The sequence below is a fragment of the Ranitomeya variabilis genome, chromosome 4 (genome assembly GCF_051348905.1).
Source record: "Ranitomeya variabilis isolate aRanVar5 chromosome 4, aRanVar5.hap1, whole genome shotgun sequence".
NCBI classification, from domain to species: Eukaryota; Metazoa; Chordata; class Amphibia; order Anura; family Dendrobatidae; genus Ranitomeya; species Ranitomeya variabilis.
The window spans coordinates 176,210,801-176,235,132 of NC_135235.1; the positions used below are offsets into that span (position 1 = coordinate 176,210,801).

General features: G+C 40.6%; 1 protein-coding gene across 1 annotated transcript in view; it reads left to right on the top strand.

Moving 5' to 3' along the window:
- Positions 1 to 24,332, top strand: part of POLR3A (RNA polymerase III subunit A) — a 259,739-nt gene that overhangs the window by 167,005 nt on the left and 68,402 nt on the right. The window contains exons 17-19 of the mRNA XM_077259406.1: positions 3,626 to 3,737; positions 10,910 to 11,028; positions 22,598 to 22,735. Coding sequence (XP_077115521.1) covers positions 3,626 to 3,737; positions 10,910 to 11,028; positions 22,598 to 22,735 — 369 coding nt within the window. The remainder of the gene's footprint in view (positions 1 to 3,625; positions 3,738 to 10,909; positions 11,029 to 22,597; positions 22,736 to 24,332) is intronic.

Below are 24,332 nucleotides of genomic sequence, written 5' to 3' on the forward strand. Positions count from 1 at the left end.
CTGGGATTTCCATGGGGCTGAAGGCCACAGGTTGCTTGCTTTAAAAAATAAATTAATAAAAAAAGGAAAAAAACTTGGAGAAGAGGGTTGGGTGTGTCAGTGTCAGTCTGGTGTTTGGAAGAGTACAGAGCAGAAGGCTCTGCAGAGCTCCACCTGTGTGAGGCAACACAGGCAAGCGTTCCACACAGCCAAGGCAGCTGGAAGGCCTGGCACCCACAGCGGTGCAGTCACCCACGGCAACTGGTTTCGGAGGTGGACTGGCCTGTTTATCGGCTACAATCTGGAGGATATGTTTCCCGTCTGCTATCCAGAGGATATTGTATGCTGTGTACTTTATGTGAGTTGGACTTTAAAGAGACTTTTGTTTTTAACTTTACTGGGTCACTGCCTCATCACTGCACAGAGTGCTACCTCTGCACTACATATGGTGAAAAGAGTGCGGGCAGTGTGAACTGAGGCATACCCCAAAGCGTGCTGCATGTCAGTGGTTAAGCCTGTAACGCTACAGTTCAAGCCGGCTGACAAAATCGAGGAGCTTTTTAATCAGTTGGTCCTTTTTCAGCAGCAGCAGCAAGAGGTGCTGCAGTTGCAGTGGCAGGAGCATCAGCAAGAGGCACTGCAGTTTCAACGACAACAAGAAGATGATCAACGGCAGCAGGAGTAGTTCCAATTGCAGTTGTATCAGCAGCAACAAATGACTAATGAGCTGATTCTGCAGCATGTTGCAGCTATATGACAGGCACCCTCCACAGTGACCCCGATCTGTTCTGAGGCCCCGTACAAAGTCCGGACAGCGCTGAGGAAGATGAGTCCTGAGGACGACATGGAAGCCTTCCTCACCGTCTTCGAATGTACTGCAGAGCGGGAAAGCTTGCCGATGTCAGTGGGCTGAAGTAGTGGCCCCTTCCTGATGCCCAGAAGGCTTACCTGGACCTCAGTCAGGAGGATGCCTTGGACTATGAGAAGCTGAGAGGTGAGATCCTTGCCTGACTGGGGGTTAATACCTATGTGCGGGCTCAGCGGGTGTACCAGTGGCCCTTTGTGGAGTCTCGTCCCGCCAGGTCTCGGGCGTATGACTTGCTGCAGCTGGTAAAAAAAAAAATGGCTCCAGCCTGAGACCTTAACCTCATTCCAGATGGTAGAGCGGGTGGTGGTTGACCGGCTGGTGAGGGCTCTGCCAGCAGCCATACAGCGTTGGGTGGGACAAGGGGACCCGGTCATTCTGGACCAGGTGGTTGTACTGGTAGAACGGTATACAGCCACTCAGGACTTCATACGGGACATTGCTCCAATTCGGCTGTCATGTAAGGCCCTCCCAGCCCAGGAACCGGGGAAAAGTCCACAAACCTCTGTTGCGGCTAACCAGGACCGAGCCAGGGATGGAGGGGGGTAACCCAAAGTGAAGGTGACAAAAGTCCCAAATTCCCTAAAACGGCCCCACAGTATAGTCGGGCCTTAGTGATCAAGTGTTTTCGGGCCCGTACATGTGGCTGTCAACTGCCCCCTGAAATCTGATCCCATGGACTGTACCGACACTGCAGGCTCTGCCGACAGATGCCCAGATGTACCAGGTACTCATGAATGGGTACCAAACAAGGGCTCTCCTGGACTTGGGGAGCTTAGTGACTTTGGTCCATGGGTCCCTTGTTGCCAGGGACAACCCCAAAGGATGGAGAGTGGAGGTGAAGGGTATCCATGGGGAAATCCAGTTGTACCCGTCAGGAGAGGTTAACTTTTCTACATCATGTGGGGGCATTAAACATGTGGTGGGAGTGGTGAAGACCCTTCCAAATGGGACTGTTGGGAAGAGACTTGCCCCTGTTCTGGTCCCTGTGGGAGACCAGGGTCAACCCTCCCAAGGTAAATGTTGTTCCAGGCGTAGAACCCAAAGATCTCAAATTAGGGATATCTGCCACAGGGGTCGCCAACCTAGGGACAGAGTGTAACCTTGATAGGCTCCCCCTAGAGGTATTGGCAGGAGAGGCTGAGGATGTTGTTGCGGGCGCAGAACCCGAAGATCACTAGTCAGGGATACCTTCCATAGGGGTCGCCAACCTAGGGACAGAGTGTAACCCCGTGTAACTGCCGACTTTTGTACGCGTGGTGATTCCGCATGTGTTCATTGAACCATGCAGAATCACAGCATCCTATACATTGGACTTTGATATTTATCTTTGTGAGACGGAGCGTCTCCACATGATAAATTGACATGCTGCAGTCTAGAAAGATGCGCCGCCTGTGCGTATATGCAGGGAAGCCGGAGGCGTCCATGCACACATAGTGGAGATGGGATTTCATAAAATCCCCTCCACCATGCTGTAACATCTGGCTTACTGACCGTGGAAACATACCCTAAAGGGAAGTGATGCTTGCATCAAACGATGGTTCCGGTCCCTACTTTGGTTTCTCAATACAATTTAGCGGGGCAGGGTTGTTACAGGGTCATACGGATGCCCTGTCACGCTGCCATGTGGGGTGACAAGTGTTCAACCCCACAGTTTTGAACAGAGGGAAGGGATATGTGAGGCAGTGACTGGTGTTACATGTAGGGGTTGCTGCTGTGTGTTCTCCCCAGGATGCGCACGGAGGCGTGTTGATGCCATGGGAGTGCATGGCAGTCAGACGTAGCTGTGATTGCAATGCGGAATTTAAAAAAAAAAAGTAATTGTTAGTTTTAGGCAAAATATTTGTCCAAGGCAGATTTAATAAAACCTGCTCTTGGCTTTTGTGTTTTGAAACAGCCTACAGGATGGCAGTGGTGCAGTCCGTTTCATTCCTGGCCAGGTATTCAATGTGGCTGAAGGCCACAGGTTGCTTAAAAAAAACCAAAACCCTGAAACAGAGGTTTGGGTTTGTCAGTGTCAGTGGTCGGTCTGGTGTTTGTAGGAGTACACACAGGCACGGAGTTATATAATAACATCCACAGTTATTATTAATGGCATTTCATATACTAAGATAAAGAATACTAATTTGAAGCCTAATAATAAAAGGTCGAATTGGAGAAGAGAATTTACCAAATGTTTGCAATGAAACATAGAGAGACAAATTTAAAGGGGTCTGAATACTTTCCATAGCCACTGTATATGTATGTTTATGTATTTGTGTATGTATATATTATACACACAGTAACATTCTACCTATTTTTCATCCTTTGGCTTTCAGTTATACCCTTGGCAAAGAGTCTATTATACAGAAGTAACTAGACTGAAGTGCCGTTTCTTACCAAAAAGTGGGGAACGGTCTTATTTCCTGTGCGATGTCATACACACATATCCATGCACGCCACAGCTCTATTGTAATATGCCATGCTCATGTGTTAGACATAATCAGAAAGGTTTTCCTTCTCACTTTTAAATTGAGGATCAAATTGCTACAAATCTTTTTACCTTGCTTTATTGAATATCTATTGGTACAAGCTTCTAATACTTGAAAATCCTTATATTCTTATTTAAAAACTTTTATTTTGCGTCTAATATTTTTTTTCCATTTATAAAATTATCTGAGACTATTTGGAACATCTTTTTTTTCCATACTATACAAATGTAGCTTCATGAAACTTAAAACTAGCAGCATTTTCTCTGTAGTGTTGTTTTCTAATTCTTTTTTTTTTTATATTATATATAAGGCCTTGATCTTGCGTGAACTGTCCGTGATCAGAGACCATGCTGGTAGTGCCTGTCTGAGAGAACTGGACAAGAGCAACAGCCCCCTGATTATGGCTTTATGTGGCTCCAAAGGTTTGTTACGTGACACAGATGAAACCATATTAGTAATTAATGATGCGTTATAATCAACTAAACAGAACTTTCACCAATATTTCAAGTTGATTCTTTATTTTAGGTTTTTGTTTTAACCTAGGTAATATTTATATGTCTCAGTATGCCGGTCTATACCTCCTTTACTGATGTCTACGTCTACTAATATGCAAAGCTATCATAAATGTAACAATGAAACAGAACAATAGATAACAATTCAGAGGAAGTTATGCACAAAGTCCTTGCTGTGTGTGAGTGCTTGCCGAATAACACATGCAGGGTGTCAGTGTTCACAGATTTTTGTATAAAATGATGGTGTGTAGGCAATAACCTCACCGACCAGTCTATCCTTTTTGGGTAATGCTATCCCGAGTATCATAGTCATTGATCCATAGTAATCCAATGTTGAGAGGAATCCAATACCTTGAGAGCTCTCCAGCCGGTAGTCATTCTCTGAAATCCACAAATTTCAAAGACTGCATTGTTGAGCGACGTCACCTCAAAGTACACGAGTTCAGATAGATCAAACCACCGTCCAATGTGTTTCTAAAAGTAACACGTTTCCTTTTATTCTTCTTTGGCTCTTATCAGCTACCTCATTCCACACATGTAGGGCTCCTCATTGGCTGGACATTTTATCCCTACCTTGATAGTGAGCTACAAATATAACCAATGTCAATGTCAGTTTCTAATTTCATGTAAATGACATAAATAATGTTTATTAATCAGGGCTGTGGAGTCAGTCGTGGAGTAGAAATGTACCGACTTTGACTCCAGCTTTAAAAAAAAATGTATTAATATTTCATAATTGAACTTTCATATGAATTTTATAAATGTTACTCAAATATATATGTTCTATCAAACTATGAACAACAGTGATAAGCAGTTCTGCTGGAGATAGACATTTCTTACTTCTTGTGTGTCACTGTTCTCCACTACCCTTATCTAATCCCTCCACTGCCCTTATCTAATCTTATACTTGGTTAACCTCATGCTGCTCCAACCCCCTACTTACAATGTATGAAACTGAAAGTGAAAATGTGTTGCAAATTCTTAGTAGTAAAGCTCCTCCTCTAGACTAGATGTTTACTAGGTGTGCGTCTTCCAAGCATCTCTCAGCTGCTACTCAGAAGAGGAAGACTTTAAGAACTGAAGTATTATCCTTTCAACAAACTTTGCATCAGTTAACTGTGAGTACATGAGAAATAACAGTATTACTGACCACTATATCAGTTGTACGGCCTGGCAATAATTTTGTACAATTGCTTTTAGGAAATACAATTGTCATTTGGATTGTGAATGCAGAATTAAAAACCTGAGAATGTCAAAGAAGCGTCACATTTAATCAGCTGTATTTGAACATTTCACCATCACTCAAGATACAAAACATTATGTCTGTCAGTGTATGACAAATGATCCAGACGAAAACAAATGCTGTGAAGCCAAGATCAGTGCATATTCAGGCAAAGATAAAAATGCTCCTACCAGAGCTTCTAATCTAAAGAGACATTTACAGTTACATAGTTATTAAGGTTGAAGGAAGACTTTAAGTCCATCTAGTTCAACCCATAGCCTAGCATGCCCTAACATGTTGATCCAGGGGAAGGCAAAAAAACCCCATGTGGTAAGAGTAAGCTCCATCATGGGGAAAAAAATTCCTTCCCGACCCCACATACGGCAATCAGACTAGTTCCCTGGATCAACGCCTTATCAAGGAATCTAATATATATACCCTGTAATATTATACTTTTCCAGAAAGGTATCCAGTCCTCTCTTAAATTGAAGCAATGAGTCACTCATTACAACCTCATACGGCAGAGAGTTCCATAGTCTCACTGCTCTTACAGTAAAGAATCCGCGTCTGTTATTATGCTTAAACCTTTTTTCCTCCAGACGTAGAGGATGCCCCCTTTGTCCCTGTCACCGGTCTATGATTAAAAAGATCAGCAGAAAGGTCTTTGTACTGTCCCCTCATATATTTATACATTGACATAAGATCACCCCTTAGTCTTCGTTTTTCCAAACTAAATAGCCCCAAGTGTAATAACCTATCTTGGTATGGCAGACCCCCCAGTCCTCTAATAACCTTGGTTGCTCTTCTCTGCACCCGCTCCAGTTCAGCTATGTCTTTCTTATACACCGGAGACCAGAACTGTGCACAGTATTCTAAGTGTGGTCGCACTAGTGACTTGTATAGAGGTAAAATTATGTTTTCCTCATGAGCATCTATGCCTCTTTTAATGCATCCCATTATTTTATTTGCCTTTGTAGCAGCTGCCTGACACTGGCCACTGAATATGAGTTTGTCATCCACCCATACACCCAGGTCTTTTTCATTGACGGTTTTGCCCAGAGTTTTAGAATTAAGCACATAGTTATACATCTTATTACTTCTACCCAAGTGCATGACCTTACATTTATCCCCATTAAAGCTCATGTGCCATTTATCAGCCCAAGCTTCTAGTTTACATAAATCAGCCTGTAATATAAAATTGTCCTCCCCTGTATTGATTACCCTGCAGAGTTTAGTGTAATCTGCAAATATTGAAATTCTACTCTGAATGCCCCCTACAAGGTCATTAATAAATATGTTAAAAAGAAGAGGGCCCAATACTGAGCCCTGTGGTACCCCACTACTAACCGTGACCCAGTCCGAGTGTGCTCCATTAATAACCACCCTTTGTTTCCTATCCCTGAGCCAACTCTCAACCCACTTGCACATATTCTCCCCTATCCCCATTATTCTCATTTTATGTATCAACCTTTTGTGTGGCACCGTATCAAAAGCTTTTGAAAAGTCCATATACACTACATCTACTGGGTTCCCTTGGTCCAGACCGGAACTTACCTCTTCATAGAAGCTGATCAAATTAGTCTGACATGAACGGTCCCTAGTAAACCCGTGCTGATACTGGGTCATGAGGTTATTCCTCTTCAGATACTCCAGTATAGCATCCCTTAGAATGCCCTCCAGGATTTTACCCACAATAGAGGTTAAACTTACTGGCCTATAATTTCCGAGTTCAGTTTTTGTCCCCTTTTTGAATATTGGCACCACATTTGCTATACGCCAGTCCTGTGGTACAGACCCTGTTATTATGGACTCTTTAAAGATTAAAAATAATGGTCTATCAATGACTGTACTTAGTTCCTGCAGTACTCGGGGGTGTATCCCATCCAGGCCCGGAGATTTGTCAATTTTTGTGATTTTTAGACGCCGCCGTACTTCCTGCTGGGTTAAGCAGGTAACATTAAATTGGGAATTATTATCACTAGTCATATTGGCTGCCATGGGATTTTCTTTTGTAAATACTGATGAAAAAAAAGTCATTTAGCATATTGGCTTTTTCCTCATCCTCATCCACCATTTCACCCAGACTATTTTTAAGGGGGCCAACACTATCATTTTTTAGTTTCTTACTATTTATGTAGTTAAAGAATATTTTGGGGTTATTTTTGCTCTCTCTAGCAATGAGTCTCTGTCTCAATCTTTGCTGCCTTGATTTGCTTTTTACATAATTTATTTAATTTTTTGTATTTATTTAATGCCTCCTCACTACCTACTTCCTTTAATTCTCTAAATGCTTTCTTTTTGTCACTTATTGCGCCCCTTACAGCTTTATTAAGCCATATTGGTTTCCTCCTATTTCTAGTATGTTTATTCCCATACGGTATATACTGTGCACAGGTCCTATCCAGGATGCTAATAAATGTCTCCCATTTTCTTTGTGTACTTTTATGTCTCAGGATATCGTCCCAGTTAATTGCACCAAGATCCTCTCTCATCCGTTGGAAATTTGCCCTCCTGAAGTTTAGTGTCCTTGTCACCTTGTCACTATTCCCCAAGTGACCCCCAACCCTTATATTTGTTGGTTAATATTAGGTCTAGTTCTTTCATCCAGAAGTACTGAAAGCAGTGGATGAGAAAGACTGCATCCAAACCAATGAACCAGTGCCCAGCTCTTCCAGCCAAACAAAAGAGCAGGGAACTTTGCAGCCATCAGTTGCAAGATATTTTGTCAGTGACAAAGTTACTGTGACAATGACCGTAGATAAATTTAAAAAACCGATCATAGAGCTTGTTGTAAAGGATAGTGTGCCTATTTCATTATTTTCACGACCAGCTTTTATGTGTCTGAATGGGGAAATGGCCCGCAAGCTTGGTGTTTCTCTGGAGAGAGAGAGTATTAGAAAATTAGTAATCGAAGAAGCTTTTAAACAAAAGGAAGAACTTAAAAAAAACTCTCAATTGACGCTTTCTGTTTCTTAAAATGGATGCCTGCACATGTCACAGAGTGAACTATTTTGCCATCAATGTCTGATTTGTTTGTGAAATGAAATAGTTGCCAAGACATTGGCAGTAAAAGACACCAAAGCTCATCACACCAGTGAGTTTCTCCAGGTCTTGGTGGAAAAGGTTCTGCAAGACTATGAACTTAAAAAAGAGCAAGTTCTTTCTGTCGTAACTGACAATGCTTCAAATATGATAAGTACTATTAAGCTAATGAATGAGAGTAATGATGGTGACCAGCAGCTAGAAGAACATTCTGGGTCCACAGACACAGAAATGTTTGAAATAGAGGAACACAGTATTGTAACTGAGGAGCAAACTGAAGTTGCTTCAGATGAACAGCAACATGATAGTTTAGATCTTGTTGAAACTGTGTCAATACGTTCTTTCATTCATCACATGCGCTGTGTTGTGCATACGCTACAGCTGGCTATAAGAGACAGTCTGCAAGAAGGACATGCTGCTGCACTGATTGGCAAGGTGAGAAAATTGGCTACTGTTGCCAGAACCCCTAAAGTTGACTCAATTTTGAAGAGACGTGCTGGAAAAGGGGCAATTATTGATCAAGCCACACGATGGGGCAGTACGTACTTAATGATTCAGCGCTTGGTTGAACTGAAAACCTTTCTTGTAGACATGGCTAACCCTCAACTGACGCTAAATGAAAGTCAGTGGAATCAGGTGACTGAGCTGGAATAATTGCTAGAGCACCCATTTACAGTGACTAAAAAATTACAAGCAGAGGACTTAACTCCAGGTATTTTCTTAAAGGAGTGGAAGAACCTGATGTTTCGCCTGTCCCAAAGAGGAGGTTAATTGCAAGTGGCATTGCTACATCAATAAAACGGAGAGAGGAGCTACTATTACAAAATAACATTCTCTTAGCAGCTGTTTATGTAGACCCAATGCATTGGATTCTTCTAGATGATCAACAGCTAACTAAAGGAAAAGAAGCTCTGTTTGAAATAGCAGTAAGGATGAAAGGGTTGCAGAACAGTAAGGAGGAACAAGAATTTGGTCGTCCTGCCACATCTTCACCCTCATCAACTGATGAAGAATTTAATTTCGAAAAATATTTGGATCACAAGGACCGTGCAAAGCGTTCCCGCATAGAAGAAGAGTCCTCCCCATCAAAGAACACAGCCAGTACATTTCAGCAGAATTTTTCATGTGCACTAAAAGAAATTGAGAAATTTGACCGTTCATCAAAAATAAGTGCAACAAGCGATTCCTCTGTATCCTGACATTGTCCGAGATGTTGCCCGAGTGGTTACTGCTTTGCCACCAACCCAAGTTAGTGTAGAGAGGTTGTTCTCTGCTCTCAAAATAATTAGATCAGATTTGAGGGCATCCATGAAGGAGGATCTGACAGGCAATACTTTTTCTGAGGACAAATTTATAGATTTCTTCTTATTAACTGCATAACAGTGTTTATTGCATATTTACTTACAAGAGTTTAGAAAAGTTTAGAAAAGTTATTTGCTATATTCTAATTGTATTCTAATAAATATAGTTTTTGCTCTAAGTGGTCTGATTACTTATATGATGGTGAGAAACTGAATAAGCACGATGTTAATATTTTACAACAGTAAATTTATTGTTACGAATTGGCCATTTATGAAGGAGCCGGAGTCGGAACCTGATAAAATCCAGGAGTCTGAGTCGCAACTGTGGCTTACCGACTCCACAGCCCTGTTATGAATAGTTAGATATATGGTTCTATTTTCTTTTGTTACAACTCGCATGTTTGAAGACCGTAGTATAAAAATGCACATAATTATATAAATTAATTTGCTCTTCAGGGTTTAAATAGCACAATGAAAGGATTTGATTTTACTGTATATCTAATTACTAATAAATATTATTTGTCACTTCCATGAGATTAGGTGCACACAGTAATATTTTTCTGTCACTGTGAGGGTAGGGATAAAATGTCCAGCTAATAAGTAGTACTGCTGGTGTATCATTAGAAAGCTGCTAAAAGCTATACTGATAGGGAATTTAGATTGTGAGCCCCATTGGGGACAGCGATGATAATGTGTGCAAAAATTGTAAAGCGCTGCGGAATATGTTAGCGCTATATAAAAATAAAGATTATTATTATTATTATTATTATTATATAAGAAGCAAAAAAGGAAAGGGGATTCAGCATTAAAGAAGAAATGTTTTACTTTTCAAAATGAGTTGGACGCTGGTTCGATCTACCTGGATTTCTGTAGCGCTAGGTACCGAAAAACATTGTCTTCGAAACTAATGAACTTGGAACAGTCACTACAGGTCGGAGCTCTCTCACAGTATTGAATTCCTACGAAAATTGCATTACTACGGATCAACAACTGCGATACTCAGGATGCTATTATCCAGATAGAATAGACTGGTCGGTGTGGTTATCCACACAAAGATCAGTGAACACTGACACTCACGTGCCTTACTCTGCAAACAAACAGCCATAATTTCGTGCCCATTGTCCCTTGGTTTATACGACGTCTATCGTTTTGTTTTATTGTTACTTGTATTATGGTTTTGCACTTTAATAGACGCCAGCGCAGGAGGCTATACCTGTGCTCATCCTTTTATGAGTTTTATTTCTGCTGTGCACAAACCTGCCTCACTCTGCTGCAGTGTCAGTATATGGTAGTAATACTAATGCTTATTCATTTCTATAACCTATATTTTAACACATATATTTTGACTTAAAGGTTCCCAGTAGATACACTGTGTTTGAATGAAAGCCTACATAAAATCTGTAGTCTGTCACTACATTCCACTGAATTCATAACTAACAAATATACAGATCTGACATGTGCTGAACGTTATTGGAGAGTTTGATCTGAGTACATGTAATTATTCTTTTTTTCCTTAGGCTCATTTATTAACATCTCCCAGATGATTGCTTGTGTGGGTCAGCAGGCTATCAGTGGCTCTCGTGTTCCTGATGGCTTTGAGAACCGATCTCTTCCACATTTTGAGAAACATTCAAAGGCGAGTTTCCAATCAAGGCTCTATTGATGAGTATGTTTGCAGGCTTTTAGCTGTTGCAGAGTATTTGGTTTTCTTTAAGAGATATGATCTAAAAATTGTCAGGTAAAAGTTCACTTTGCTGAAAGATTTGCAAACATCTATTTTTGTCTGTATCTTTGGGGGCCCAATAACCTGCTGTCACTAGGAAGCAGACACTGAGTATTCAAGTGTTTGCTCCATGAGCTATACCTCTCCTGCAAGCACTGAGCTAGATCAGTTGTTAGTTTAGTACCTGTAGGAGGCAGACTTCACTACTTTTGCACAGCGTCTCTGGTTTTTTTATTTTAGTTTTTTTATTTTCTCTTCTGTAGCTGGGAAACCAGGATGACACAATCTCCCAGCTTATCCCCAAGTTGGGAGAGCATAGTAATGAATAATCCCACTGTTACTTCCTCCTCCAAGGAAGCACAGTGGACCAGTGCAGTCTAGCTCCTCTGCCTTCCTCGCTATGCCAGCATACCCTCCTTAGACCTCACGTACACTGTAGTATAGCAAAAATAACTTTATTATAAGACTTCTGGGTCTGTGGAGGATACTGTGCTGATCGTGGGACAGATGCTGAAGGGGAAGACTCTTCAGGTACATCAGGGTGCGCTAACGTGAAGAGGAAAAAAGGGGGATGATTATTGCATCATGGGAAATTGTTCGTAGAAACACCGGGATAGATTCCGTACAATGAGCCCAATAGCGAAACATTTAGACGGGAGACCTCTACGCAAAATCTGCATTTTTTTCCCCCGCCGGGACTGCATCTGCATAGAACAGAATTTGTATGTCCATCCCACTATGACAGCACTGTCCTATAATAATATTGAATAGAATCTGTATTGTCTGTCCCAAAGTCAGCCTATTCATCTCTTCACTGAATATCTCCAAGGTGGCAAGTAAGTGAATCTTTATCTCGTGATAACTCCTGCACATTCACTAGGGGATTTTCCAAGGAATTTTGCATGTCATGTTGGTGGTAATGCACCTCAACAAGGTTACAAATAAGGTTCCTGTTAGCCAAGGCAGAGCAACCAGGCCAATGTACTCTTTGGTCCTCTGGCTGTAGACACAATGGCGTAGTATGCTCCATGCTGGGTGGGTTAGGGAGTCCTGCTAGAAGTCAAACCAAAGATGACCTCTCCACGAAGCTTAAATATTTGTTATGCAAGTCGAACGGTCTTGCGGTTTGCACCACCTTTCTTTCAGAAGTACTTATTCAGTCTCCTCCACACTTTTAAGGTTGAGTTTTGTGCTTTGCTTCTCACTTGGATGTTGAAAAACTGTCCAACACTCTCTATTCATGTTATAAATGTTAGGGGGACAAGTGACAGCTTCCAGGTTCAGAGCCTTTAATAGTTTAACTTCCTGGCCTTTCACCCGGCTATGACCACCGTTCTACAGTACTTATGGTGTTTCTATATCCTTCAGGATTGAGGCAAACACAATTATTTGTCGGTGTTCCATGGGATAACCAGTTTGGCGGGGCAATAATTATTCTTTTCCCTTTGTCTTAATCAGCATATTCGCAGCCGAGTGGACTAACCAGCTTCATTAAATCAATGTTCCAGTACCCAGGTTACTGCCCGCTGTTCATCATAGACTACTCTGGCTTCAATGCTAGCATTGTGAAAAGAATCTAGAAATACTGGTTACATCCCTTTGTTGGACTTTTTTCTTGGGTGATTTTAACAATTTTATGTTGAGCGTTACTTTTCCTAGAGCTAGCCCTGCCCCTCTAATCCCTCCCCAAGATACAATTTACCTCAGATTCTCTTCACCAGCACTCCTTAAACCTGCACCCCTCAGGAGCCAAGACCTGGTAAGATCATTAAGAGTTGTTCCTTTAGGGGCGGGGCCTGGCAGCTGACTAAAATGGCTTTGTGAGTACTGAGCTACCTCACCCAGAGCCAGTTTAGCAACATATGCAGTGTTCATTCTACTTTTTGTGGCTTATCCCTCTTGTCTTACACCTGGCATGATGACCCAAGGTAGAAGAAATCCGAAGAATCAAGGAAAGCAGGAGTTTTACTTCACAGAAGACAAGAGGAAGGAGGGCACTGAGACCTCCATTAACAGCCGGGTCTCCGCGGACAGCGTGCTGCCCCTGTGATCCGGACACCTCCAGTGGAGTTGTACTCCCCACCCACAGTGAGTACGGGATCCCCGGGTCCCTCCCTGCAGCAAAATCACTGACCGGGTTCAAGATATAGTCCCCTGGCTGACATGGAAGAGGATGTAGTCGCGTCGGTGATGAGGAGGGATATTTCCTCTCCCACAGTTAACAAAGCTGCACACAGCCAGAGACTAGGGGAGGAGCGGCAAGTGTCAACAGGGGAATCCGCCAACTCTGCTACATCCAGTACTTCACTTGCTCTGGCAGAGTTCACAGCAACTGATGAACCAGCATCAGGCAACTTAGGGTACCGTCTCACAGTGGCACTTTTGTCGCTACGACGGTACGATCCGTGACGTTCCAGCGATATCCATACGATATCGCTATGTCTGACACGCAGCAGCGATCAGGGACCCTGCTGAGAATCGTACGTCGTAGCAGATCGTTTGGAACTTTATTTTGTCGCTGGATCTCCCGCTGTCATCGCTGGATCGGTGTGTGTGACACTGATCCAGCGATGCGTTCGCTTGTAACCAGGGTAAACATCGGGTTACTAAGCGCAGGGCCCTGGTTACCCGGGGACCTCGGCATCGTTGGTCGCTGGAGAGCTGTCTGTGTGACAGCTCCCCAGCGACCACACAACGACTTACTTACCAACGATCACGGCCAGGTCGTATCGCTGGTCGTGTTCGTTGGTAAATCGTTTTGTGTAACGGTACCCTTAGAGACATGCTGGTTGCTTTCAGCAGTTCTATGCAAACGGACTTTGCCACTTTAGAATTGCCTATACAAACTCTAACTAAGGAATTTGATAAAAGAGTATCTCACATGGAAAATAAAATGTGAGACTTTTTTGCTAAATCACATAACAAGCTGATAGATGCACATAATGAACTCTCAAATGATTTGGAAGCCATTCAAAATAAACTTGTGGATTTGGACGATCACTCTAGGCGAAACAATGTAAAATTGCAAGGGATACCAGAAGATGTGCCTCCTCAAGAACTGAGGGCATTCCATCAAGATTTGAAAAAACTTAAACCATAATCGGGTTCCTCGCATCATGTTCTCATCAGAGTGGATTGATTTAAATCACGCCGATTTAAATCCTGATTTAAATCACGATTTAAATCAAAAGATTTTTTTCTATTTAAATCGGATCGATTTAAATCATGATTTTAATCATGATTTAAATCACTGATTTAAATCAAAAGGTTTTTTTTAATATAAATCACGATTAAAATGAGAAGTGAGAGCAGTGCGCATGTGCGCCCATAGTTACACGGACGAAACTAGGGGCAACGATCTAACGCCAGGGTGAGGGGGGGACCCCAAAGTAAGTAAAAATCTTTTTTGTTTTACTATATGGCAATAGGTAGGTGTTTAAAAGCAGCATGTCTTAATTGTATAAACTATTAATAGCCTCCACATTGTGTTCATACTGCCCCTTTAATTCCACACTTCTAGCTTGGTTTCACTTTTGGTTTAGTTTCTTTTTCCATTCAGTTGACATGCCCAAACTTGTTGGATAGTCAGCATCCTACAGAAACCTCTGGAAGAGCATGGCATTGTGAATGTTACACATATACAGCCTTTATTCTACTGAGTTAAACAACTCAGCTTTATCTCATGATGGAAGAACCTTTGGATGGTAAAATATTTTCCTCAAAAAGCAGTTTATTGAAAAAAATCCGATTTAAATAAAAAAAATCCGATTTAAATCAAAAAAATCCGATTTTTTTTTTTATTTTTTTAAAAAAACATTGATTTTTATCCACCCTGGTTCTCATACACTTTATGCAGTTAATAGCCTCTGTGTCTGTAATGTTACATATTTAGGCAGTTAACTGGTTCATGCAGCTTTACATGAACGCCCGATTCTTACACTATGGCTGGTCCGAACAACGAAAGCAATTGTTACCATCCACCTCTCGTGTCTCCCCTTTTTCCTCATAGTTTGTAAGCTTGCGAGCAGGGCCCTCATTCCTCTTGGTATCTATTTTGAACTGTGATTATTGTTATGCTGTAATGTCTATTGTCTGTATAAATCTCTATAATTTGTAAAGCGCTGCGGAATATCTTGCCGCTATATAAATAAAATTATTATTATTATAAAGCTGCTATCCCTAACTGCTCCCCATTAGACAGTATCATTGTCAAAATCCACAGGGTACAACGCCCAAAGAATATACCTCAATCAATGCCTAGAAATGTCTTGGCTCGTATCCATTTTTTTTCATCTAAGAGAAGACCTACTACTCTTTTCTAGAAAAAAGGGAGAACTCCCACACCCTTATCATCAAATTAAAATCTTTGCAGATGTTTTGGAAGCGACTCTCCGTTTCCGCAGATTATTGAATCCCATCACTTTCACTCTGAGAGAAAAGGAAGTGGCATATAGATGGGGTTTCCCACTGAAGCTTCTCATAAATTACAGAAGAGAGTGGCACACGGTTACCTCCTTGTAAGAGGGAGAAAGCCTCATGCGTAACTGGAATATCACGCTAATAAGAACCCACTCACGCTCACAGACCCCACAGTCAATTTGTGGATGCCGGCTGGCAACTTTCTTCAACTAAAAACAAGTCTAAGCGCTGAATGATAGAATCTTCTTCACCTGGGTAGAGAGGGAATCGTGTACCATTTTCCGCCAATCAGGCAGAACTATTCCCCCCTCTTCGGACTAGTCAGTAGCACAGAATAAGTAGATCCTTTAGCTGATCTGCTACTAAATTGTTAATGTTGGTCAAATTACAATGTTTTGTATTTTTATGTTCTCTTTTACATGAAGGTTAATTCTGAAAGTTTGGGGGATTTTGGTAAAGATGGAGTTGATGTTGCACATCTGTATATGGTTGGTCACAGATTTTGTCTGGCTTCAGCATTTTCCTAAGTATAAAAATGGTGATTAAGATATGTTCAATTAATGTTAATGGTCTTTACAGTCCACAGAAAAGATATTTTATGTGGAAAGATGCAGTTTCCTCTAAATGCGACATCTTTTGTGCCCAGAAAGCTCATATCATCTATAGAGATGCTGGTAGACTGTGACACCCCCTTTTTGCACATGTGTTACAGGCCAATTGTAAGAAAAAACAGAGAGGTGTGATTCTAGCTATCAGCAACTCTGTGGCTTTCTCTTCAATATGCTTGGATTCTGACTCTGAAGGGAGATACATAATTCAAGTATGTTCCATTAATAATGTTATATATACCATTGTAGTAGTAGTAGTAGTAGTTTATGCGCCTAATATTTCTCAGTTAAACTTTCTGCGTAAGTTAATGAAAAATTTAAAGTAAAACAAGGCTATGTCATCTACTGTGGAGATTTCAATTTAACACATTATCACAAATTGGACTCTATATCAATTTCCAAAAGACACTCCCCCTCCCCCCCCCAGTTAGCATCTTTAATTAACAAAGAAGATCTATATGATATTTGGAGAATCCATCATTTGACTGAAAGAGATTATTCCTTCTTCTCATCTGTCCATAACACATACTCAGGCATAGATTTATTCTTGGTGAGCAGATTGTTTCTAGATGATATTGTACTCTCGTCCATAGGCCTCAGTACATGGTTGGACCATGCCCCATTAATGTTACATGTGGAGAAGAGACAGTCGTCCCCTCCCACTTATCTTTGGAAAGCTAATTCGTATATTTTATCCTCTCCACAAAACGTAGACTACCTCCAAAAGAATCTACAAGAATTTTTTCAAATTGACGCCAATTCAGTAGATAGTCCTTTCCCTCGATGGAACTCACACAAGGCATTCATGCAAAGGATTCTTATTGAACTAGGCCATAAAATTAAACGAGAAAGGGATGAAAATTTCAATGAAATTGTCTCTGAATCCAGATACTAGAAGTCTTAAACAAATGTTCTTTCAATAGAGAAAGAGCTGATAAACTATGTAATCTTCAAATTCAATTGAGAGAATGTTAATTGTATAAATGAGAGAAATCTTCAAAAAAATAAAAGCACATTATTATTCTCAAGACAATAAAGCTGGGAAATTATTAGTGAATAGACTGAAATCCAGAGAAATTAAAGCAAAAATCCCCTATCTAAAAAATGGCCCTCAATAACAAAAATTATACAGCCCTAAATATATTGCAAATTGATTTAAGGAATATTTTCCTCACTTTATAACTTATCCTCTGCTCCTAACCATATTCCTCTCAATTTGTTGGACATTGAGTCCTTCCTATCTAATCTTAGTCTTCCTTCTCCGTCTAAGGATCAGTTGGAACAGTTGAGTGCCCCTCTTACTAATGCAGAAATAAGGAAAACCATCTTATCTCTACCATCACATAAAGCGCCGGGCCCGGATGGTTTTTCAAACATGTGTTATAAAGTCTTTATAGATCACACAACTCCATATCTGACAGAGACCCTTCAGTATGCAGTTTTTCAGGGTTCATGTCCCAAAGTGATGTGATCAGCCACAATAATATTACCAAAACACGGCAAGCAGCCGGACATCCCACAAATTTTAGACCCATATCCTTATTAAAAACCGACATTAAGATCTACACTAAATGCCTAGCGACACACCTAGCCCCCATTTGCCCATCATTAATATCATTAGATCAACCTGGCTTTATAAAAGAAAGACCAGAGGCAGATAACACAAGGAGAGTCATAGACTTGATTGATGTCATAAACAAAAGGAGGACTCAGGCAGTCCTGGTGTCTTTGGATGCCAAGAAGGCGTTCGACCGGGTTAACAGGTCGTTTGCCTTCTTGGTGTTGGATCGAATGAGGTTCGGGGGCTCAATACTAAATGCCATGAAAGCCCTTTACTCCACACCCTCAGCAAAAGTTTACGCTAATGGCACCTTATCGGAAGAATTTTTAATAACAAACAGAACAAGACATTGATGCCCCCTTTCGCCTCTGGTGTTTGTGCTTACTTTTGAACCTTTGGCACAGGCCATTAGACAAAATGAAAGAATAAAAGGGGTAGAGATTTCTGGAAGTTCACGTTGTATTTCATTATATGGTGATGACGTCATTTATTTAACCTTAGCGGAGCCTGAGAATTCACTTGGGGAAGCCTTCAGGAGAAATTGCACAACAAATTTTGTGGTTCATTTTCTCTTTTTACACCTGTGAAAATAAAAAAAAATTGGTTCTGAAATAAAATGTTAGTAAAAAAAAAAGTTAGATGTTAATTTTTTCCTTCCACATTGTTTCAGTTCCTGTGAAGCACGTAAAGGGTTAATAAACTTCTTGAATGTGGTTTTGAGCACCTTGAGGGGTGTAGTTTTTAGAATGGTGTTACTTTTTGGGGTATTTTCTGCCATGTACACACCTCAAAGTGACTTTAAATGTGAGATGGTCCCTAAAAAAATGGTTTTGCAAATTTTGTTGTAAAGAAGAGAAATCTCTGGTCAACTTTTAAGCCTTATAACTTCCTAACCAAATACAATTGTGGTTCCAAAATTGTGCTGATGTAAAGTAGACATGTGGGAAATGTTATTTATGAACTATTTTGTGTGACATATCTCCCTGATTTAAGGGCATAAAAATTCAAAGTTTGAAAATTGCTAAATTTTCGCCATATTTCCATTTTTTCAAAAATAAACGCAAGTAATATAGAAGAAATGTTACCACTAACATGAAGTACAATATGTCACGAAAAAATAATCTCAGAATTAGCGGGATCCGTTAAAACGTTCCAGAGTTATAACCTCATAAAGTGACAGTGGTCAGAATTGTAAAAATTGGCCTGGTAATTAAGTACCAAATTGGCTCTGTCACTAAGGGTTTAAACACCCCAAATGAGGTTCTACTACATTTACAGAAGAATGTACCTCTTGATTGGCATCAGGACCGTATTATATATTTAGGAATGTCAATAACTATATCTGCATCAACTTTATATAAATCAAATTATCTTCCTTTATTGCAGACTCTAGAATCTGACCTAAATAAAATAGGCCAATACGAGATTTCATGGGTGGGACATGTTGCAGCCTATCAGATGTCCTCATTACCCAAATTATTATGCTTGTTTCCCACTGTTCCAATCTCCCTCCAAAAAACTTTTTTCTATCACATAAACAGAATCTTAAAAACACTTTTGTGTGGAGGAACAAAAGACCTCGCTTATCTAATCACCTCATGAAAAGACCTAAGAAATTTGGAGGGCTCAACCTCCCTAATAACCATGATTACTATCTAGCTACCCAACTAGATCAAGTTAGAGCATGGTGAAATGGAAATCAAACTTGTAATTGAGTTCAAATTGAATCACAAGCGCCGCCTCTAAAAATCTAAATCTAAGCTCTATTTAGTGCTTCTCTGATTGCTCCAACTTAAAAAGATAGAGGCTCATCCTCTGACTGTGTCATCTGTCTCCAGCTGGACAGCATTCCATAATAAAAGGTTCTAACGCCTCGGCCCCTGTTGTGTCCATAACTTCATTGGAAACCTTAGAACTCTTAATACCAGATCTTAATATTAAAGATTGGACATAACGAGGCATGTACTTGTGAAAGATTTGTATGAAGGTCCTAACCTCCTCTCTTTTGCTTCTTTACATAATCATTTCAAAATTCCCAATAAAGAGTTCTATAAATATCTCCAAATTCGGCACACATTACAACATTTTCCGACATCAGAGGGAACGGTTAACTCAGAATTAATATGGACTCTTTTTCAAATGTTTCACCTAATAAAGTGGGCTGAAAGCACATATATGATTTAATAGACATGAAAAATGTTTTTAGAAAGTCGACTCCTTTTTTATCATGGGAAAAAGAATTAAATAAAACATTCTCGAGCAGTGAATGGACAAGCTCACTAGTTTTTGCAGCTCACACCTTCAAATGTGCATCTTATCTTGAGTCTTAGATGGTATTACACCCCAGTGAGGCTTCACTCTGTTCACCTCTTCTACTTAACTCTGCTGGCGTGACTGTGGCCAAAAAGGTTCCTTAATCCACATTTTTTGGAGCTGTCCAGTTATCGCTCCCACCTGGTCGTTTACTTTTAATTTTATCTCTACTCCACCGAAAAACAAAAACCATCTCCTTCTTTAGCACTACTTTTGTGAGATATACATTCTATTCCCTCCAATGGCAGAGTAATTGCCTCACATATTCTTCTAGCTACAAAAATAGCAAATACAAGATATTGGAAGTCCCCAGGAATTCCTGCCAACGAAGAGATAATACAATCGATAAATAAAACTTAAGCTTTTAAAAAAAATGATAGCCCACAAAAATAATAAGCTACAAGTTTTCAATGTTAATTGGAAGAGTTGGTTGAATCATCCAGAAAATATTGTTCTAATTTATTAGTAGTCATTAATGATTGTAATGCTTGAAATGTGTTGTATACAGCCCTGTATGTTATGTTGTATTTTATTTTCTGTAAGTTTAATCCCTATGTAGACTTCAATGTTTGTCAGTCTAAAGTAATGTATACACTGTTTATTTTCTTAAAACCAAATAAAAAGATAATGTTAAAAAAGAGTTGTTCCTTTAGAGCCTTTCTCTCATGGTGTAAATTCTCAAGTTCCAAAACCTGCAAGTGGGCTAACTACTGGTAGTGCGATCCCCATCCCTTTGTGTAAGTAAAGGGTGTGGGACCTTCCTTTATCAGGCTGTCTGTCTCCTCTTTTTATCCAAGGTGTGAGTAAAAGATGCGTGCTCTTCCCAGGCAACACATTTTCTTAGATCTTTTTTTAGATGGACTATTCCATCCTTCCATTTTTGGATATTCTGCTCTCGTCTGTTTGTTACTCTTCAGCAATGATCTCTTCCTCCCAAGGATGACACAGGCCTCTCAATTCTACCGAAACTATGGTGGTTCTGCTTCATATTTGAGAGGTGCCACATAAAACCTGATGGTTCATATCAGTAGCCTATTTTCCCTTGGCAAGCAGGAACTAGCTCTCTGTTGGCATACAGGGACTAGCTCCCCTTCTGATAAGTTGTTCAGTTAGGGCTTGATTGAATAAGCAGCTTAGTCATGTTACAGTGTTTCCTAAGGTTTTGCTCCACATGGGTGTAGTCTCAACTTCAAGTCTATGCTTCTTATTGGATCCATACGCCACTCTCTGGGCACTTCTCAGGAGTTTTGTGAGTGAACGCCATATACGGAACCCACCAGGCAGTTAGAAGAATTTCAAAAAGTATTAATCATTTTTGCAAATGATTTAATTAAAGTAACTAATCTTGAATTAGGTTAAATGGCCGGTAAAGGTGTTGGACTATTTTTTTCCACTTTCCATAGGGTGCATACCTTCGCATCCAGATTGTGGTTCAATGACTGCAGTGCTATGTACATGATCTTTCATTCTCTGCCCCCAAGAAATACTTGAGTCACCGCGGCTGCATATCTCGTGGCTGTTAGACAGCTGCAACACATGCAAGGATTGCCTAACAAGCAGGCCTAAACCCTGCATGTGTTGCTGTTGTCGAACAGCTGCAAAATGTGCAGCCGCTGCAACTCATAATTTTTTTCGAGCGCGCCGTTGCTGAGGACATGAGCGTGCTCGGATAATATCTTATCCGACCACGCTCGCTGATCACTACATCCCATCCATAGGGACTGCTTTTAGCTAAACATTATTACCTAGAAAGATAGGTGAAATAAGGGAGCGCTACCTTAACGTAGTATTATTGAGTATGGTCAAATTAAGGTGAGAAGAGATTTTGCTCACCTTTATAAAGTAGTTTCAAGCAGGCACAACTCTGAGAAGGGCAAATGTCCAATAATTAATCCTTGGTGATGGTTTGCTGTCAATTTTGTTCCCATGGACTATTCATTGAAAAGGATTCAGCATGAAGTAATGGATAAAAATAGAAAACCAAGATATAGGCACTCCCACTCTGTTACCAAGGTTCCAAAGAATCGATGTTTAATAAAAATGTTTTATTGATAAATTTTTTGGATATTAAATAAAAATAGCAATATAAAAACACAACTAGCTATCCAACCTTGTTCCTTTTGGGACACAGCAGCCGTACAGTTTTGTACCTGTTACATGCTGTGTCCACTGTCCTCAAGCAGGGAATTTTTCCCAATAAATCTCGGATAATCTTTTGTTTTTTTTATTTATCTTAGTATTTATCTACTTTTACTGCAAGCTACAAAACTGATTTAGCTTAATGCCTGTAGGGGGTGTACTTCATGGGCAGATCAAACACTTAACTACTTAGTGTCAGTCTCATGGTACCAGCAGCTATAACCCAAGTTCTCATCCCTAATGAGTGTGATGCATAAAGAATTTTACCGTCACAAAAGAAAATAAATTTTTTACATCAGTTTTACTGCTCATTTGAGTTGTCATTTGAAAAGTGTGTGACAATAATGTGTAATGATTTTTAAATTGTATGATTAGGTAATATCTATTATATAATTCAACGAATTACTGGAGTTTTAAGTTGCATTTCACAACATATTTACAGCTACCAGCAGCCAAAGGATTTGTTGCAAACAGCTTTTATTCTGGACTGACACCCACAGAATTTTTCTTCCACACCATGGCTGGACGCGAAGGTCTTGTAGACACAGCTGTGAAGACAGCAGAGACTGGTTATATGCAGGTATAGTCTGGATATTCTCAAAGTGGGTATTCCCAAATCTATATCGCCTCATCGGGACGTCGAGAAACTGCCTCATTGAGCATGGCGTCTGGTTTGGGCTTTTCTGATCATGGGGTTTTGTGGGGCAGATTGATACAGTACAGACCAAAACTCATGAGACTTGCCCACTGGATTCTTACACATAAAAAAACAGGAGTTAAATAAAGGGCCTACGGAGTCTTTCCCACAAATCTTTATACAGTACAGACCAAAAGTTTGGACAAACTTCATTTAAAGATTTTTCTGTATTTTCATGACTATGAAAATTGTATATTCACTCTGAAGGCATCAAAACTATGAGTTAAGACATGTGGAATTATATACTTAACAAAAAAGTTGAAACAACTGAAAATATGTCTTATATTCTAGGTTCTTCAAAGTAGCCACCTTTTGCTTTGATGACTGCTTTGCACACTCTTGGCATTCTCTTGATGAGCTTCAAGAGGTAGTCACTGGGAATGGTCTTCCAACAATCTTGAAGGAGTTCCCAGAGATGCTTAGCACTTGTTGCCCCTTTTGCCTTCACTCTGTGGTCCAGCTCACCCCAAACCATCTCAATTGGGTTCAGGTCTGGTGACTGTGGAGGCCAGGTCATTTGGCGTAGCACCCCATCACTCTCCTTCTTGGTCAAATAGCCCTTACACAGCCTGGAGGTGTGTTTGGGGTCATTGTCCTGTTGAAAAATAAATGATGGTCCAACTAAACGCAAACCGGATGGAATAGCATGCTGCTGCAAGATGCTGTGGTAGCCATGCTGGTTCAGTATGCCTTCAATTTTTAATAAATCCCTAACAGTGTCACCAGCAAAGCACCCCCACACCATCACACCTCCTCCTCAATGCTTCACGGTGGGAACCAGGCATGTAGAGTCCATCCGTTCACCTTTTGTGCGTCGCACAAAGACATGGTGGTTGGAACCAAAGATCTCAAATTTGGACTCATCAGACCAAAGCACAGATTTCCACTGGTCTAATGTCCATTCCTTGTGTTGTTTAGCCCAAACAAGTCTCTTCTGCTTGTTGCCTGACCTTAGCAGTGGTTTCCTAGCAGCTTTTTTACCATGAAGGTCTGCTGCACAAAGTCTCCTCTCAACAGTTGTTGTAGAAATGTCTGCTGCTAGAACTCTGTGTGGCATTGACCTGGTCTCTAATCTGAGCTGCTGTTAACCTGCGATTTCTGAGGCTGGTGACTCGGATAAACTTATCCTCAGAAGCAGAGGTGACTCTTGGTCTTCCTTTCCTGGGGCGGTCCTCGTGTGAGCCAGTTTCTTTGTAGCGCTTGATGGTTTTTGCAACTGCACTTGGGGACACTTTCAAAGTTTTCCCATTTTTTCGGACTGACTGACCTTCATTTCGTAAAGTAATGATGGCCACTCGTTTTTCTTTACTTAGCTGCTTTTTTCTTGCCATAATGCAAATTCTAACAGTCTATTCTGTAGGCTATCAGCTGTGTATCCGCCAGACTTCTGCACAACACAACTGATGGTCCTAACCCTATTTATAAGGCAAGAAATCCCACTTATTAAACCTGACAGGGCACACCTATGAAGTGAAAACCA